Raw genomic sequence first — 19,350 nt, forward strand, 5'->3', positions numbered from 1 at the left:
ATATTCTGAGTCATCCTTATATTAGGCCCTGATCTGGCTATGCCATATGGCTGTGGGCTACACTAGTTTTTTGAGCAGATAAGATTTGCTTATAATTCCTGTGGCATTATTTTTATAGTATTTTATTTTAAAAATGCATCCACTGTTCCTTGCCTTACATTCTAAAAAGAAAAGGTTCCTTAGATTGCAACACCAGTGGAACCCCTAAAGGTGCCTCCAGGAACCTTTTAACCCCTTAAGGTCAATGTCCACGCCTGTGGAAATACAATTAGCATAATACAAAAATCCCTATAAAACCTGTCAGTTTTAGAGATATCTATTTTTTTGCATTGGATGCGTCTCAATCGACCTTATCTGCCTACAGTATGTCGCACTTACGAATCTGCGGTGAAAGGTGACAGTGCTAGAGTGGTGTTGGTCAGACCATGAGACATCCCGAAAATCGGTCTTCTCACGAAATCGTCTCGGTAAAGCCAATCTGCCAACTTCTGACTAGCGTCTGAACAGTTTGGGTAACACACTAATATGACCCATTTGTGCAGAGGTGAACATGTACGCATCAGTCATAAGAGTCGTCTAAAGGTCCCCTGGTCCCCTGGTACCAGTTGAAAAAATGAATGGAAGTACAGTGCGTTCGGAAAGTATTCAGACCCCTTGACGTTTTTGAAAGAAATGTACGTTAAAGCTTTACTCTAAAAAAAAATCCTCATCAATCTACACAATACCCCATAATGACAAAGCAAAAACAGGTTTTAAGACATTTTTTGCAAATATCGCATTTTCACAAGTATTCAGACCATTTACTCAGTACTTTGTTGAAGCACCTTTGGCAGTTTTTACAGCCTCGAGTCTTCCTGGGTATGACGCCACAACCTTTGCACACTTGTATTTTTGGAGTTTGTCCCATTCTTCTCTGGAGATCCTCTCAAGCCCTGTCAGGTTGGATGGGGAGCATCGCTGTACTATTTTCAGTCCTCTCCAGAGATGTTCGATTGGGTTCAAGTCTGGGCTCTGGCTGGGCCACTCAAGGACATTCAAAGCCGCTCTTGCGTTGTCTTGGCTGTGTGCTGAGAGTTATTGTCTTGTTGGAAGATGAACCTTCGCACCAGTCTGAGGTCCTAAGTGCTCTGGAGCAGGTTTTCCCTAAGGATCTCTCTGTACTTTGCTCCATTCATCTTTCCCTCAATACTGACTATTCTCCCAGTCCCTGCCACTGAAAAATATCCCCACAACATGATGCTACCACTACCATACTTCACTGTAGGGATGGTGCCAGGTTTCCTCCAGACTCTTGGCAGACTCTCAGGCTAAAGAGTTCAATCTTGGTTTCATCAGACCAGTTAATCTTCTTGCTCATGGTCTGAGAGTCCTCTAGATGCCTTTTGGCAAACTCCAAGCAGGCTGTCATGTGCCTTTTACTGGGGAGTGGCTTCCGTCTGGCCACTCTACCATAAAGGCCTGATTTGTGGAGTGCTGCAGAGATGGTTGTCCTTCTGGAAGGTTCTCCCATCTCCACAGAGCAACTTTAGAGCTCTGTCAGAGTGACCAATTATCTCCGTGATCAAGGCCCTTCTCCCCCGAATGCTCAGTTTGGGTCTTCTCCCCCGAATGCTTAATGGGTCTTCCAAATGGACAATGACCCCAAGCATACTTCCAAGTTGTGGCAAAATGGCTTAAGGACAACAAAGTCAAGGTATTGGAGTGGCCATCACAAAGCACTGACCTCAATCCTATGGGCAGAACTGAAAAGCGTGTGCGAGCAAGGAGGCCTACAAACCTGACTCAGTTACACCAGCTCTGTCAGGAGGAATGGGCCAAAATTCACCCAACTTATTGTGCGAAGCTTGTGGAAGGCTACCCGAAACATTTGACCCAAGTTTAACAATTTAAAGGAAATGCTATCAAATACTAATTGAGTAAGCATTTCACTGTAAGGTGAAATTGTTGTATTCGGCGCATGTGACAAATAAACTTCGATTTGATTTAAGGTTCCTGTAGGAACATTTTATGTCCCATGTATTATATTATGAATAATAGCAATACTATTACTACTACTACTGTACTAATTCTACTACAAATAATAATAATAACAATAAACTATTAACAATAATAATAATACATATATTATTGAGTGGCAAACTTGTAAAGTCACAAATTAATTTGATTGTCTTTGAAATTCACAGAAATCCAAATATACAATCAATAAATAGTCAACCGTTGACCAACCTTCATATTTGATGTGTATCGACAACAAGATAGGAACCTATACTAAAAATAGTATAATAATTATTGTCATCAACGATGCCAATCAAAAGACCCCATCTTAGTGATAAAAATTATATATTTAGATACATGGCGAATGTTTCACAGGTCAATCATTTAAAAAAAAAATGATATGTAGAGATACTAACAAAGCATTAGCACATCGATAAACAGCTTTCTAAGTGGTTTCTAATTTGAGTAATTTGGCTGTTTTACATCTGACCTCGCGATACTTTGTGCTCTGGTCTCCCCTATCCCGCTCTTCAGCAAAAAGTTTGCCATTCAACATTTGCTGGTAATTTACCCCACTCAGCAATTCCCAGAACACATTTGTGAATGAACAGCATAGTGCTTTTCAATGATGCTGCATACTCAATATTAAAAATGAAATGGACCCCCATGGCCACTCCCAATCCCATGGAGTTGCTTGAGTAGATCCTCTCCACCCAGGAAGAGTTGGATGTGGCTCTCATCCGCAAAGGGATTCCCCTCTATTCTTATGGTAGGGGATAGGAGCTTTACACACTGTAATAAGTTTAAAAAATATATTATTTTGTCTGATGGGAAATCCATAGCCTGTCTGTGAGGAGGTAGGGGAGGAACGAAATGTCTGCAGTGAACTTGAGACCTTAAATAGGAGGGTGTGTAATATATATAATATAATATAAAGGCTGGATTAGAATAAATGGGATATGAATGGCTGCATACTGTAAAGGGTACATGAGAAATGTCATGATGGATTATTGGGACTGAGGTCAGAGGAGCAGACAGTCAATTACATAACTAGAGATGGTCTTGTTTTGCTGCTGGTATTGTGATGGAATTACCAAATGTGAGAAGAAATAATCCAGCACATTGTGGTCTGGGGAGGCACAATGGTGTAAAAAGCTTATTTGTGTGTGAACTAATGTAAGTAGAAACATTTAAGAGTTCTTACATATCCCTCCTCTGTCTGGTCTCTCAACGAGGAGTACCTGTGAATGAGCCCTGTGCACACATCCATGTATTGCCATGTAGTAGGGTACCTAAAGCATAAGAAACATACAAGATGACATTTAGACTAACAAATTCCATTGATTGAGGCTGTTGATTATCATCAATTATAAACTGGATTGTTCGCGCCCTGAATGCTGATTGGCTGATAGCCACGGTATATCAGACCTTATACCACAGGTATGACAAAACATTTATTTGTACTGCACTAATTACGTTGGTAAATAGTTTATAATAGCAATAAGGCACCTCGGGGGTTTGTGATGTATGGCCAATATACCACGGCTAAAGGCTGTGTCCAGGCACGTCGTGTATTGTGCATAAGAACAGCTCTCAGCCGTGGTATATTGGCCATATACCACACCCCCTGAAGCCTTATTGCTTAAGTAAAAGTTGAGCTGCAGTGATTATGACAAGACAGTATGGAGAGGGAGAGTATGGAGGATAGAGACAGGAGGAACAGAACGCACAGTAATCACACTGTAAATACATTCATTTACCATTCAGTTAGTACTGGAAAAGACAAAGAAATAACACAGAACACACTAGACCAACAATGCAAACATATTCAAATACTTTATAGAGGCTAAGTGTAACGGCATTCAGAGGTGGAAGAAGGATCGGACCAAAGCGCAGCGTGGTAAGGGTTCATGATGTAATATTTAATGAAACTAACTGAACACTGAAATACAAAACAATAAAGTTAACGAACAAACGAAAACCGAAACAGTACCGTGGGGACCAAACACTCACACAGAAAACAAACACCCACAAACCAAAAGTGAAACCCAGGCTACCTAAGTATGATTCTCAATCAGGGACAACAATTGACAGCTGCCTCTGATTGAGAACCATACTAGGCCGAACTCAAAAACCCACATAGAAAAACAAACATAGACTGCCCACCCCAACTCACGCCCTGACCATACTAAAACAAAGACAAAAACAAAGGAACTAAGGTCAGAACGTGACACTAAGTAGATCCATAGCTTTAAACATGGTCTTGCTTTGGTCTGAAATGCAGACAGAACAGGCCGCCCCAATACACCAGCCTGAAAGACATCAATTAGACACAAACGCAACATAAACATCATGAGTATTCAATATCAAATGTGTCAAACTAATCTGTGTTCTATTTATTTATTCTTCTTTTTGTCAAGTTTAACATAACCTACATTGGATCATTTCTCTCTTTCTTCTCTCTCTCTCTGCAATATGTAACTTTTTGGGTGACCTGACCAAATTGACATAGAAATGCACATTATAGAGCAATTGTTATTTCTATGCTTCCCGGTCTTCTGTTTAGTTTTTGCGTCTTTTACTTTCGGTTTTGTATACCAACTTCAAACAGCTGAAAATACAATATTTTGGGCTATGGAGAAAAACAATTCTGAGTGGTTTAGACAATACAATGTTTTATCATATAAACTGAAATTAGGCGAACTATTCCATTTTTTTGCAACCAGTAAATGACGGAGCGATTTCTGCATATTGCACTTTTAAGGAAAATGCATGCTTGGATGTAGAGTTAGCAAGCTGTGCTGAATATTCTCTGAAACTGATATCAGCCATGGCTAATACGAAATTTGGACTGCGGTCATGACTCGTGACTGTTGGTGTGGCGGTAATACGGTCAACGTAACAGCCTTATCCGTGACTGACCTCAGCACCCATTAGACTGACTGATAGATTGAACAGTAATCCAGTTGACATAGCATACGTTACGCTGTGTCTGTGTGTGTGTGTGTGTGTGTGTGTGTGTGTGTGTGTGTGTGTGTGTGTGTGTGTGTGTGTGTGTGTGTGTGTTGCGTGTTGGATCACTCTTTATTGCCCTGAGGGCATGCAGCGATGAAAATGAGGCTGCGGAACGGACTGGTGCACTGTTTGATTATTGTCACCATGGTAACTAGTGTCTTTCAATATTTCTATTTGACAGGCAGCCATTTGTTGCTTTTGGAAATGTTACGTTTTTTAACATCATGGGAATGCTAAGTCAGAAAATGTCTGCAGCACACCCCTATGAGAATATGGAAAGAGATTTCAGGGTAAAGAAGGTGAATGAAGGTGGAAATGTGTAGTATCTGACATGGCATGCATGGTTCAGCCATTTAACAATCTGAAGTGTTCACTTCCTGAATTTAGGGGAGAGTGGGGTATGTTGAGACATTTTTTACATTCAGCCTCACCACAGCAAGGGAAATATAGTATTCTTTCTAACATAGATATCTACATACTGTATATTTTAGGGTGTTGTGTATTCTGGAAATAATCAGAATTCAGGTAAACATAACAGTTTTGAAAACATAGCTTGTCTGAAAAAAGTGGTCTCATGGCACAACTTAACACAACCCGGGTATGGGGTAAGTTGAGCATAGGGACAGGGTAAGTTGAGCATAGGGACAGGGTAAGTTGAGCATAGGGACAGGGTAAGTTGAGCATAGGGACAGGGTAAGTTGAGCCGCCTTGGGGTAAATGGGTGAGGGTGTCCTGTGACAGTGGGTAATGGTGCTGGTAGGTCAAGGTTTAATTCATGGAATGGGGTTGTGGTATATTGTATATCTTAAATATATGCCTACATTCAGATATAGATGTCTCTGTTCAATATCATTTACCCTTTCATTTCTTGACCAGTTGTCTGGGACAGGGTGGTTGTTTCGATGTGTCAAGTTCTCTGCATTTCAGGCTACAAGCCCATGAAACTGGCCTGCAAAATTCTTGATATGTTTAGCAAGCTCAGACTCCATGTCATCAGATAAGACCTTGCGTGACTCTGCTACTCTGTCATAGCCTCTCTTTCGCACAGGTGCATGTTTGTTATATGTTTTGACATTGTACCTCTTCAGTGTCATTCAGTCTATTTTTTTCGTCCCTTGGCTGCTGCTCAAATGGACTTTTTCCCTTCTCTCACTTCCTTGGCTGTTCTCTCACTTCCTTGGCTGTTCTCTCACTTCCTTGGCTGTTCTCTCACTTCCTTGGCTGTTCTCTCACTTCCTTGGCTGTTCTCTCACTTCCCTGGCTGTTCTCTCACTTCCTTGGCTGTTCTCTATATGAAATATAAAAATCTATTCATATTATGCATAAAACTGACCAAATGTAATCCTTATTTGTTTGGGATATGGTGGCCATTGGTTCAACGTACCCCAAGGCAATCATTTAGACTATATTAGTCCACACAGCTACTTTCATGCTTGGCTTATGACCTCATATTATAGTTTATAGAGATCCCAACTGATGTATAAAACAATCTTCAAGCAATCTACTTTAGTTTAGATACAAGCGTCATGAAACCTACAACAAAATAAAATAATTAAACTTTTTATTTTTTTACATCTTACCAAACCGTGTTGGTTTCCTGCCTTTGCTTTATAGTTTTTTTTTTGTAGAAGTTTACCTGAACCCTTAAGAGACAGTGGACTTAGTATCATCCATCACCATGATAAAAGGAAATTGTCCTCCAGGTAATGAGATATAAAGCCCTGTTAAAAGTTACCAATAAGAGGATATTTTTCTTTACCTGAGAGCAGGACTTTCTTTGAGCATGTCCAAGGGGAACACATTGGCAATAAGAGTGTTTTTGAGCATGTCCAATGGGAATGAACACTTTGGCCATGGAAGAAAGTATCGATGTTTCATAGCCCTTGCTGTCTGTAATATGCTGCCTGCCAAACTCTAACTTTTCAGTCACATAATGGTGAGTTCCATCTGAGGGATCCAGGATTCAAAGGCCTGATCCTGCTTTAGTGTTTACCGTTTGAACGGTTGTTTGGCTTGGTTTTATGAAGGTGGATTGTGGATCAACAGAGCTATGGCAGCAATACTATGGGGATATAAACTCCGAAAAAAAAGAAACTCACGTCTCACTGTCAACTGCGTTTATTTTCAGCAAATGTAACGTGTAAATATTTGTATGAACATTACAAGATTCAACTACTGAGACATAAGTTGAACAAGTTCCACAGACATGTGACTAACAGAAATGGAATAATGTATTCCTGAACAAAGGGGGGGTCAAAATCAGAAGTAACAGTCAGTATCTGATGTGGCCACCAGCTGCATTAAGTACTGCAGTGCATCTCATCCTCATGGACTGCACCAGATTTGCCAGTTATTGCTGTGAGATGTTACCCCACTCTTCCACCAAGGCACCTGCAAATCCAGGACATTTCTGGGGGGAATGGCCCTAGCCCTCATCCTCCGATCCAACAGGTCCTAGATGTGCTCAATATGATTGAGATCTGGGCTCTTCACTGGTCTGCCACTGAAAGGACGATCCGCTGTCCATCCTGTCTCCCTGTAGAGCTGTCTTAGGCGTCTCACAGTACGGACATTGCAATTTATTGCCCTGGCCACATCTGCAGTCCTCATGCCTCCTTGCAGCATGTTTAAGGCACATTCATGCAGATGAGCAGGGACCCTGGACATCTTTCTTTTGGTGTTTTTCAGAGTCAGTAGAAAGGCCTCTTTAGTGTCCTAAGTTTGCATAACTGTGACCTTAATTGCCTACCGTCTGTAAGCTGTTAGTGTCTTAACGACCGTTCCACAGGTGCATGTTCATTAATTGTTTATGGTTCATTGAACAAGCATGGGAAACAGTGTTTAAACCCTTTACAGTGAATGTCTGTGAAGTTATTGGGATTTGTATGAATTATCCTGAAAAAGGATCTTTTTCTGCAGAGTTGAGAATATTTATATGGCTGTAGCTTGCTGGATCTAGCTATATGCTTAATATATTCAACCATGTCTACGGGGTGAAAATGCAGTCAATAACAGGGATTTCTTTATGATTAAAAACCAACACATTTCTGTCAAACGTTCACCGTCAGTGCTCTGTATCCTTGCAGCAGGCATATATCCAGGCAGGAAGCTGTCCATTAGACAGACACACGCACGCCTCCTCGCTTGCATACCCGCACACTAGAGCCACTAGAACTGATGACATCATTTTCGTCAGGCCAGACGGGCGACCCTGACGTGTGTTCCAAATGGAAATATGAAATATGAAAATGCGTTTGGATGCAGTTAGCCCCTTAAGAATTCCCTTCTTTGAAGGCTCATAAAAATGAAATCACCACGAGACAGACACCTTGGATGGCATTTTTGGATTGATATTGCCAGAAAAATAAGGTTTTACTGTTTTAGTCTGGCAGCTAAATGGTCGTTCCATTCAACCAAAAACCAAAAAACCCAAATGGCTCCAAAATCTGGAAACCCATTCATTCCATGTCGGAAAACTATTCCCACCAAACAATGCAGAAACATACTGGTATTATGATTATCACATTTCTAGTTTTAATGTCACATGCACAAGTACAGTGAAATGCCTTTTTTGCCAGCTCTGAACCCAACAATGCAGTAATAAATAACAATGTAATACTAAAAATATCCCAGTCATGGATGCAGTTCAAATGCCAAATGATATGTCTATTGAGAGAGGAAGGTCCCAAAACACTCAGCAACAATCAAAATCCACAACTTGCAAAATTATCGTCTTTGTCTGCAAACCTCATTCTGCTTATGTGTGGAGAGAAGGAGATAAGCTCCGTGGAGAATCAGACTATGGCTTCAGCTTGGTTTCTACCCAATCGAACTGCATACACAGTCAGTCAGTCTCCAAGACCCATTCATTCTCATGGTTAAAATAACCATGTGGAGAATAATCATGCGCTTCAAATGCATCATCACTGCAGCAACGGACCAATGACACGGTGAATCACAGCTGTGAACAGGAAGGAACTCTCTCTAACCCTAACTTCTGATTGGTTTAGTCATAACTGCAGTGGACCAATAACACGCTGAAGCACAGCTGTGAACAGGATGGTCACAGTGCTTTAAATCAAGATGTATATTGAGAAATTATAGTCCCAGGGGACCTGCTCTAGCCCTGTCCAATCACACACCTATAGTATGGATGTGTTGTTTCCTATTTGGCAGAAAACCCCCAACAAGAACAACATCAGAATCTCCTGTGTCCTTGGTGCCACCCAGCCACCTAACACAGTACAGTGTTTTGCTGTGCTAGCCTATAGAGTTGCTGGCCTGTGGTATTCATGTGCCAGCGGTTAACTGTTTCATTTATAAAGGGAATAATACCCAAGAGTCAGGCACTCAGTGAACATCTGGGAAGGAAGTTGTGCGAAGCCGGCATTGCCATCCGTCATGTTCCTCTTAATTAGCCAGGACCGGCCCACAGCTCTCCTCCGGCTCTTCCAGTCAGCTCTGTTCCACTACAGCCTGCAGCCCTGGAGCCCCCAGCACTGATACTGAACATGACCTACTCTGTCTTACAGAACCCACTACTGTAACTAGAGCACAGATCACATACTGTACCATGGATGGAATAAACTATCGGTTCAGATAGTATTTATTTTCTTCCAAGTACTTTGACCTGCTCTTGATTGAGTTTACCTGATCCAATTGAATTGTCCCAAAAGTGCACACCCGGCAAAATCTCCATCACCTGCACTCCAGGTTGGCTCATCAAATGCTCAATATATTTGAAGGAAAACACGAATACTACAAATACAGGTATGAATCACAAACAGAACCTTGGAACACTGCTCCTGAAATACATGAATTGTATGTATTGTACGCCTTGTACAGAGATGTCCTTGCATGACACCTACACACTGATGCCATCACAATCGACAGTAAGCCATTAGGAATCTGTTACACCGTCCTCCTATTTATTCAATTCGACGCCAGACACACACACACACACACACACACACCGCCCAGTGCTTTATACACACCATACAGTAGCAGTCAATACGAGGAGGGAGGTGCTCACACACACACGGAACAGCAGCTGAGAATATATGAACAGAAGTGGGCCTGATTAGAAAATTGTTGAGTGAATTCACAGCCCTCACTAGTGCAACAACCATGCATGCAGTATCGCCCCCTCACGTTGTTATTCATTGAACCACAACTAATTGACAAAATTAGTAGCAGAAAATGAAAGACCCCACATGCCATATTGGCAGGCACTGTAATTGTAAACATGGAGAAACCAATTTTCCTGTCCCATTGATTCCTGGGAATTAACTGTTCTCTGATACAGCTGCACTAGATTAAATGCTTCTGGGTTTTTAAAATCTTGTTGGACCAGAAAAGCGTTAAACGGCCCAAAGCCTTGGACTTTTAATAGCCGAAGAGGACGGGGAAATGACCCGGTGCTCATGGAGAGAACAGACTCCTCCTGAGAGGGACTAGGAGATAGAGGAGTTGCGTTGGAGAGCGATCAAATGAGTTGACAGTTATGAATTGTTAAGAACTTTGTGTTTGGTGTGTGCATGTGTGTGTCTGGCGGTCTTGCGTCGAATGTCTTCTTATGGGGTTGAGGTGTACCTACAGTTCCCTACATCTGAAGGTACTATAGTTAATGATCTTGTCGCTCATGCATGGCCTTATTTGACACACACTCTACACCGTGGGCATTATATCAAGCACCGGGCTAAAAGGTGAATTTTGCACTTTGTGTTGCCATGGAGACCAGGCGAGACCAATTCCATAGCCGTCTGAAACTCTGCTGAATCTTTACAACAGCTTTTCTCTCAGACAAATACTGTACATCATCGCCATGCTAGCTGTCTGATGGGAGTTTTGGACCACTTTTGTCATCGTTATAAAGTGTTCTCCTCTTTTGTTCCTACTTTTAATCTTTTGGGGGTTCTTAGCTTTCGCTCAGTCAGTGGGCATACTAAATTATCCTGAAAGGAAGTGTTTCGCCAACATTGTGCCTCTGCTTCTGCTTGCTCTTTGAGGTGAAGGTCGAAATATTGTAAAACTACTTAGTGACGACTGCCGATGTAAAAAAAAAAAAAAAAAAAGGATATTTGATTGATTCATTTGTCTCATCATATATTCTCTCTCCTCTCCAGAGACCAAACCAGCGTGCAGCTTCAACGGGTCGGAGTACCATGACGGAGACATGTTCCGAATGGACGCCTGCCGCTTCTGTCGATGTCAGGGAGGGGTGTCGGTGTGCTTCACCGCCCAGTGTGGCATCCTGCACTGTGAACGCTACTACGTCCCCGAGAGGGAGTGCTGCCCTGTCTGTGAAGGTACGACTTCCTCACCAAATGACTTGGCCCCTGACTAATCCCTGCCTGATTCCGTTCCTAAACAGTGACTATTATGGGATTTCTCGTTAATGCTGATCTGGTTCTGTATTTTAGAATCTCAGTGTAGGATGCTGATCTAGAATCAGGTCGCCAATGTCTATATCATCCTATTTATCATGATCTGAAAGGCAAAACTGATCCTATATCAGCACTCCTACTCTGACACGACTCTTTGTGAATAGAGGGGGAGTCTGTGTCCTGAACTTTCCATTTAAAGGGAATCACCAAGCCAAACCTCATCCTTGCATGACTCACTATTGTATGTATTCAGATGGTGATCAAGCCGATGACCAAGGTTACCTAGTTTTCTAACGTGCAGCAGAAAGGACAGTCTGCTGAGACCAAAGCATTTCAAATCATCTCAAATGAGTGCCTTTGGTAAAGGGTGAGTGCAGAGCATCAATAAACATCAGGGGAGAGATGAGCCGAGGCGAACGCCAAACGCCTACACCGCCGTGACAATATGCAGCTGCACGCAATCAAAGTCAGAATGATGAGAGGGCTTAAACAGTCACTCAGTCAGTTGTCCTCCCTTATGCTCATCACTCAGCCCCTCTTTGACTGACTATCTTTGGTTCACACACACACACACACACACACACACACACACACACACACACACACACACACACACACACACACACACACACACACACACACACACACACACACAGAGAGAGTGCACATGCATACTCTCATACACACAGCTGTGAAAAGACACTGACAGACATGTAAGAAAGCTCCATCTCAAGCTGAAGACAGTTTGGCATTAGCTCTGTATTTAAGAATACATGACTGAATATAAAACATATATTCATGATGGTATCACATGTTTTGCAGTGTGACCTTGGAATCCATCAGACAATGCAGTACATTTTCCGAGCACCACATAAAAGATTTTCAAATTGCTGCTTTTTTCAAGGTTGGTGAGGGAAGATGTGAATGCTTTCAAAAGCCATTCTCCAGTTCGCACAACTTTCATCTCGACTTTAAACTCTAAACGGTAACCTTTTTGGTCTTTTATCTCCATCAATATGTTCTCCATCTCTTTTCCAGACCCCATCTACCCAGTGCTGAACTTTGCCGGTTGCTACGTGAGCGGGGAGATCCTCGCACACGGAGACCACTGGCGTGAAGACGACTGTACGTTCTGCCAGTGTGTGAGCGGCAATGCCCGGTGTGTGGCTGCCGCCTGCGGGCACAGCTGCCTCAACCCTGTGACTGTACCAGGAGAGTGCTGCCCAGTGTGTGAGGGTAAGTGTGTGTGTGTGTGTGAGGATGAGGAGCGCCACACACACCTCCACCCGACGTGCCCTCTCACCTCACCCTGTCTGTCTCTGTTTGTGTCCGTATCATTGCCACTGTCTGGTTGCATCTCCATCTGTTGTTGTCTATTTCTATCTCTCTTGCTAGCTGTGTCGCTTTCAATCTCTGTTTCTCTGTCTTACTTTCTCTCTGTCTCTATGTCTTTCCTCTTCCTCTCAGCTGAAGTCTCTCCCTTTGTCTGCTTCTCTCTCTCTCTCTCTCTCTCTTTCTCTGCCGTTGTCTACAGTTGTGCTTCATGTTTCTTTGTATCCATCTGTGGACCTGTGTATTTGTTTCTCTATGTTTGATGTACTTGGCAGTGCAGTGTGTCTCTGTGGACAGATAGGGTCTGTGCTGATTCCAATGTTAACGTCTTTGTTTAGTCCCTGGTAGAATCCCAACATCTGAGTCAGTAGTCAGACAGTAGCAGTTGATCAGCAGCTCCAAATCAGCCCGGCTAGGGAAATCTTCCTCTGAGGCTGAGCAGAATCACATCCATTCAGTTAGCAGGTGTGTGGCTCGGCTTCACTACCGCCGGTGTCACGCAGCAGCAATCTGCATACAAACAGTGACAACACACACACACACACACACACACACACATCCACAATCCTCAAACCTTCCTGGTGTTCTTTTTCCCTAACATTATGCACTGCGTTATTGCGTTATTTATAATGCCCTGCTCAGAATACCACATGACTGTTCCCTCTATCCTCCAATGTGTTTTTCATATTGGTTTGGAAAGACCAGCTCGGTCCACACTGGGGACTAGGGCTGCATCTTGTTGCTCGTTTGTCTGGTTAGTGGAAGCAGTGAGCTTAGAGGCTTACGGAATCATAATCTTTTATTAGGCAAGTCTGTAGTATGGATTTTTGCAAAGCTATCTGGGGATGTTGCTGTGTGTGTATCGTGAGGCTCTCTCTGGCTTACTATCACTGATGAGATTACATCTAGGGTACAAGGGACTAGTCCAGTCTAGTATGCTGCCGGTTTCTGTATCTCTCTCTCACACACGCATGCACACACACACACACACACACACACACACACACACACACACACACACACACACACACACACACACACACACACACACACACACACACAAAAGAGCAGATATTGGATCGATGGTACTGAAGGTGAAGATCACGGTTGATTATAATCTCTTTTACCTTGGTAGCTCGGTAGCATGGTTGTGGTACAGTATATTGTGGTACAGTATATCCTTATCTCATGGATACCAGGAACACTATCTATGGACTTAGCACTGCGTCAAATGGCCTGTTACCAAGCGTGTATAGGCGTTAATCATAACCAGTCAAACCTTGGTAGGGGGAAGTCCCGATGAAACAAAGCTTCACGAGTGAGTAATTGCCAAAATCAGTGATGCAAGATACTGTATGGATATTTAGTTACAGCTTAGCATTGTTAGCTGCAAAACAATGAGTGTAAGACCCCTTTTAGCGTTAGCATGCGCTACTGTAGCCTAGCATGCCTGACCTAGCAGATATTGATATATCTGGGGTAATGAGTAGTGTTTGTATTTAGAGGAGTCAGTGGATGGATGATCCAACAGGGACAGCCAGGGGACATGGTAAATTATCCTCATATCACTTCAAATTCATATTTCCCCTCATGGGTTCTTCTCCCTCCAATTAAACAGTACACGATCGGACTATCAAATCATTTTAAAACACAATCAATGAATAACAAGTCAACAACATTATACGTTACAAGCTCGACCCAGTGGATTAGTGGTGAGTTTTGTTTTCTAATCAGGATGCAAAGATCTCAAATTAGGTAGCTAGTTCCACTGGCCTGGGGTCATTTTCACCCCTGAGTCTTCTCTAATGAGGACCTGGGGTGGGTAGGAACGGGATGGAGGGAGGGAGGGAACAGGGGAGGTAGGGGGAGGTTAGATGGATGGATTGATGGAGGGTGAGGGAGGGAGGGAGGGATGGAGGACGGATGCATGAGCACAGGAAGGACAGGGAGAGTAGAGGGCAGTGAGCCATGCCATGTCTCAATGCCTGCAGGCCCCTTTACCTCTGCCCCATGGTGGGCAGAACCACTCACGCTCACCCCCACCCCCACCTCCTTCCATGAATCTTTTATGCGCCTATCTGCCTCTGAAGCAATTATGCGTGTTTGAGTGGCCGAGCCTCAAACCTAGGGAGAGAGAGGCAGGTAAGGGTGTGGAGGTAGGATGCATCCCTCAGTCCTCCCGCACTAACCCAACCGACCACACGCCTGGCCATGCACCCTGAATGGTGATATTCATAAAAACAGATCATGTGTATTTAGTTTATAGACCTTTATAACTGGAGCATCAATATTAAGTCATACAGGTACAATAAGCGCAACATTGTTCACTCACTGCTGTTCTACACAGTAGGATATTTGTGTTGCTGATTGTGATTTTTGTGTGTGTTCTGTCCTCCTCGTCTGGGTTTTTTGAGCAATATGTTTCCTGGGTTTCTTCAGATCAAAGTGGAGATAGATATAGATATCATTCCCTTCTTTGATATGCTCGCGCTCTCTCACACATGTACAGCAATTACCTGTGCTGATAGGGGGATTGAATCTCTATGGAGCATCATGTTTTAAGTCACCAGGCTTGACTTTGATTGACTTCAATTTCAACAGTGGTTTGGAGAGAGAGACTGGAACAGATTGGAACATGTGATTCCCCCCCAAACACCTATTCACATTTGTATTCCATTCATGGATGGGATGAGTTTTTGTATGATACTGTGAGATGGGTTTTACAATGTCACTATCGGAGATATTGACCATTGTGTCTTGGTGGGGGATGAGAGATAGTCTGAGAGAGAGATAAGACAGTGAGCAGCACAGTTTAATGCCCTCTCATCGTTATCCCTTTAATGATCTTGCTCTGCCTCCTTAACAAAGACTCCTGACATTGGAGATGTGTAGCTGGCTACCCTTCATAGAGAACCCCCCGCAGCTCACTGGTTAGGACCTGATTTCCCTGCCATGTAGAATCGTCTGAGGAACAACCAATGGGATTGTCTCGTCTACAGTATGGGGAACGTCAAATATTACTCGAACACAATTACAATGGTTGTTTTAGATTGATTTACACGAAGATAGTCACCGACAGTGTGGCAGTTGCAGTAGTACAATACGTTGCCTGTCGGAGCCCATCAGCTTTCCACCTGAGGGGAGGTCAGTCAGTGTGAGCTGTGTTGTCATTGCCATGTATTGCGTGTGTACTGGGTCTGGTCCTCTGTGTGTACTGGGTCTGGTCCTCTGTGTGTACTGGGTCTAGTCCTCTGTGTGTACTGGGTCTGGTCCTCTGTGTGTACTGGGTCTGGTCCTCTGTGTGTACTGGGTCTGGTCCTCTGTGTGTACTGGGTCTGGTCCTCTGTCTGTACTGGGTCTAGTCCTCTGTGTGTACTGGGTCTGGTCCTCTGTGTGTACTGGGTCTGGTCCTCTGTGTGTACTGGGTCTGGCCCTCTGTGTGTACTGGGTCTGACCCTCTGTGTGTACTGGGTCTGGTCCTCTGTACTGGGTCTGGACCTCTGTGTGTTCTGGGTCTGGTCCTCTGTTTATAGTGGGTCTGGTCCTCTGTGTGTACTGGGTCTGGCCCTCTGTGTGTACTGGGTCTGGTGCTCTGTCTGTACTGGCTCTGGCCCTCTGTGTGTACTGGGTCTGGCCCTCTGTCTGTACTGGGTCTGGCCCTCTGTCCGTACTGGCTCTGGCCCTCTGTCTGTACTGGATCTGGCCCTCTGTCTGTACTGGATCTGTCCCTCTGTCTGTTCTGGGTCTGGCCCTCTGTCTGTACTGGGTCTGGCCCTCTGTCCGTAGTGGATCTGGCCCTCTGTCCGTACTGGCTCTGGCCCTCTGTCTGTACTGGATCTGGCCCTCTGTCTGTACTGGGTCTGGTCCTCTGTGTGTAATGGGTCTGGTCTTCTGTGTGTACTGGGTCTGGCCCTCTGTCTGTACTGGATCTGTCCCTCTGTCTGTACTGGGTCTGGCCCTCTGTCTGTACTGGGTCTGGTCCTCTGTCTGTACTGGGTCTGGTCCTCTGTGTGTACTGGGTCTGGTCCTCTGTGTGTAATGGGTCTGGTCTTCTGTGTGTACTGGGTCTGGTCCTCTGTGTGTAATGGATCTGGTCTTCTGTGTGTACTGGGCCTGGTCCTCTGTGTGTACTGGGTCTGGTCCTCTGTGTGTACTGGGTCTAGTCCTCTGTGTGTACTGGGTCTGGTCCTCTGTGTGTACTGGGTCTGGTCCTCTGTCTGTACTGGGTCTAGTCCTCTGTGTGTACTGGGTCTGGTCCTCTGTGTGTACTGGGTCTGGTGCTCTGTCTGTACTGGCTCTGGCCCTCTGTGTGTACTGGGTCTGGCCCTCTGTCTGTACTGGGTCTGGCCCTCTGTCTGTACTGGCTCTGGTCCTCTGTGTGTACTGGGTCTGGCCCTCTGTGTGTACTGGGTCTGGTGCTCTGTCTGTACTGGCTCTGGCCCTCTGTGTGTACTGGGTCTGGCCCTCTGTCTGTACTGGGTCTGGCCCTCTGTCCGTACTGGCTCTGGCCCTCTGTCTGTACTGGATCTGGCCCTCTGTCTGTACTGGATCTGTCCCTCTGTCTGTTCTGGGTCTGGCCCTCTGTCTGTACTGGGTCTGGCCCTCTGTCCGTACTGGATCTGGCCCTCTGTCCGTACTGGCTCTGGCCCTCTGTCTGTACTGGATCTGGCCCTCTGTCTGTACTGGGTCTGGTCCTCTGTGTGTAATGGGTCTGGTCTTCTGTGTGTACTGGGTCTGGCCCTCTGTCTGTACTGGATCTGTCCCTCTGTCTGTACTGGGTCTGGCCCTCTGTCTGTACTGGGTCTGGTCCTCTGTCTGTACTGGGTCTGGTCCTCTGTGTGTACTGGGTCTGGTCCTCTGTGTGTAATGGGTCTGGTCTTCTGTGTGTACTGGGTCTGGTCCTCTGTGTGTAATGGATCTGGTCTTCTGTGTGTACTGGGCCTGGTCCTCTGTGTGTACTGGGTCTGGTCCTCTGTGTGTACTGGGTCTGGTCCTCTGTGTGTACTGGGTCTGGTCCTCTGTGTGTAATGGGTCTGGTCCTCTGTGTGTACTGGGTCTGGTCCTCTGTGTGTACTGGGTCTGGTCTTCTGTATGTACTTGGCCTCTGGGAACACCAGGTAAACAGAAGCCAGGTCCTGCCACTGTCACCCCTGCCCTTGTCCCTCCCAGGCAGTCCACACACGCACACAAACACACACACACACACATCCTGCCCTTGTCCCAGCAGCCCCAGGGCACACGGCCCTCTGCTCCCGGCAGCTTCATTTAGCTCCCCCACAGCCAGGCCAGTGCTTTATGCATTTTTATTTCCTAATTATTATTTGTTAGGAGAGCTGGTTTCCTCAAGGTGACACCCCCTCTCTGTCAGGGTGGTTATTGTGCCAGACACACAGTGTGTAATTAAGCAAATCAAGGCTGTCACATTGGAATGAAGCCCTCTGGAGTCCTCTGCCATGCTTAACGTTTAATGCTACATAACTCACCTACACACGGGGATAGAGAGCGGGGGGGGGGGGGGGGGGTTCATGCCTTGAATTGCCATGCCCCTGCTACTGTACCTACCAGGCTGCTTTCCGCCTGCCCACCAGTTGTTTGTTAACAGGGACACCTTGTTTTAGCCCTAAGTCGTAGCAAGTTAATGAAATCAGAGCGAGAGAGCTCATTCTTAATTCATAATAACTATAAGTCCTGAAATAAAAGCATGGAGGCGTTCATCAGAGACAAATAACCTTGAGGGGAAAGCAGATGGGGAAAAGAGCATTGTGTCATTTTGTTACTTTTATCTGATGGGACTTAATTAAATTTGCACCTCCAGAATAATTGGCACTGCACTGTTTTCAGACAGACCTCCTCTCCCTCCCTACCTGGCCATTTTGTGTTAACCAGGAATTAATTCATCACAAAGTGACCCCAACCTTTCAGCAACACATTTGTTTGCCTTTGTTTAATTAAATGTCCTCATAGGCTTCTATTCATTTGGTTTTGATTTGGTTTCCAGTAGATTTAGCATTGTCTATACATTATTAGCATTGTCTATACATTATTAGCATTGTCTATACATTATTAGCATTGGCAGAATGTTTTCTTTCTACTGCTATGTTTATCTTGTGCATCATTACATTCATAGTCTCTTGTGACAGACTAGACTGGCCAGCGTACACGTGATTTGCATTCACGATAGTGTAGTTACTCACTGGTGTCTCCTCTGACCTTGACTGTCCTGTCCTCCCCCTAAATCCTCCTGGCCAACTCCTTTTCCTTCTGTCCTCCTCCCCACCGCCACATGTCATCCTTCCCACCTCTTCCTCCTCTCTACCTCCTCTTCCTCCTCCTGTCCTTCTCTTGTCCTACTCCCCATCTTCCTTCTCCTGTCCTACTTCCCACCTCCTCATATCTTCCTCCCTCCTCTGTCCTCCTCTTCCTCCCCACTCCTTCTTTGACTTCCTGGTCTGGTCCCCTCTTCAACCCTGGTACAACCCTCCTCATATGTATCATCACAGAACAGCACTAGTCCTGGCCCCTCCCCATCAGAGAGGAGCCACATACAGCAGATAGCAGCCAGCCAGGGTGACAGGCATCAGGGAGGAATTTTTCAAAGCTGTCATAACTAAACCGTGTGCTG

General features: G+C 44.7%; 1 protein-coding gene across 2 annotated transcripts in view; it reads left to right on the plus strand.

The window, feature by feature from the left end:
• crim1 (cysteine rich transmembrane BMP regulator 1 (chordin-like)) overlaps positions 1-19,350 on the plus strand; it is a 128,615-nt gene that overhangs the window by 88,639 nt on the left and 20,626 nt on the right. For both annotated transcript variants that reach the window (XM_065004171.1, XM_065004172.1), the window contains exons 6-7: positions 11,136-11,318; positions 12,435-12,632. In XM_065004171.1, the coding sequence (XP_064860243.1) occupies positions 11,136-11,318; positions 12,435-12,632 (381 nt within the window). The remainder of the gene's footprint in view (positions 1-11,135; positions 11,319-12,434; positions 12,633-19,350) is intronic.

Source organism: Oncorhynchus nerka, linkage group LG18, assembly GCF_034236695.1.
Source record: "Oncorhynchus nerka isolate Pitt River linkage group LG18, Oner_Uvic_2.0, whole genome shotgun sequence".
Taxonomy (NCBI): domain Eukaryota; kingdom Metazoa; phylum Chordata; class Actinopteri; order Salmoniformes; family Salmonidae; genus Oncorhynchus; species Oncorhynchus nerka.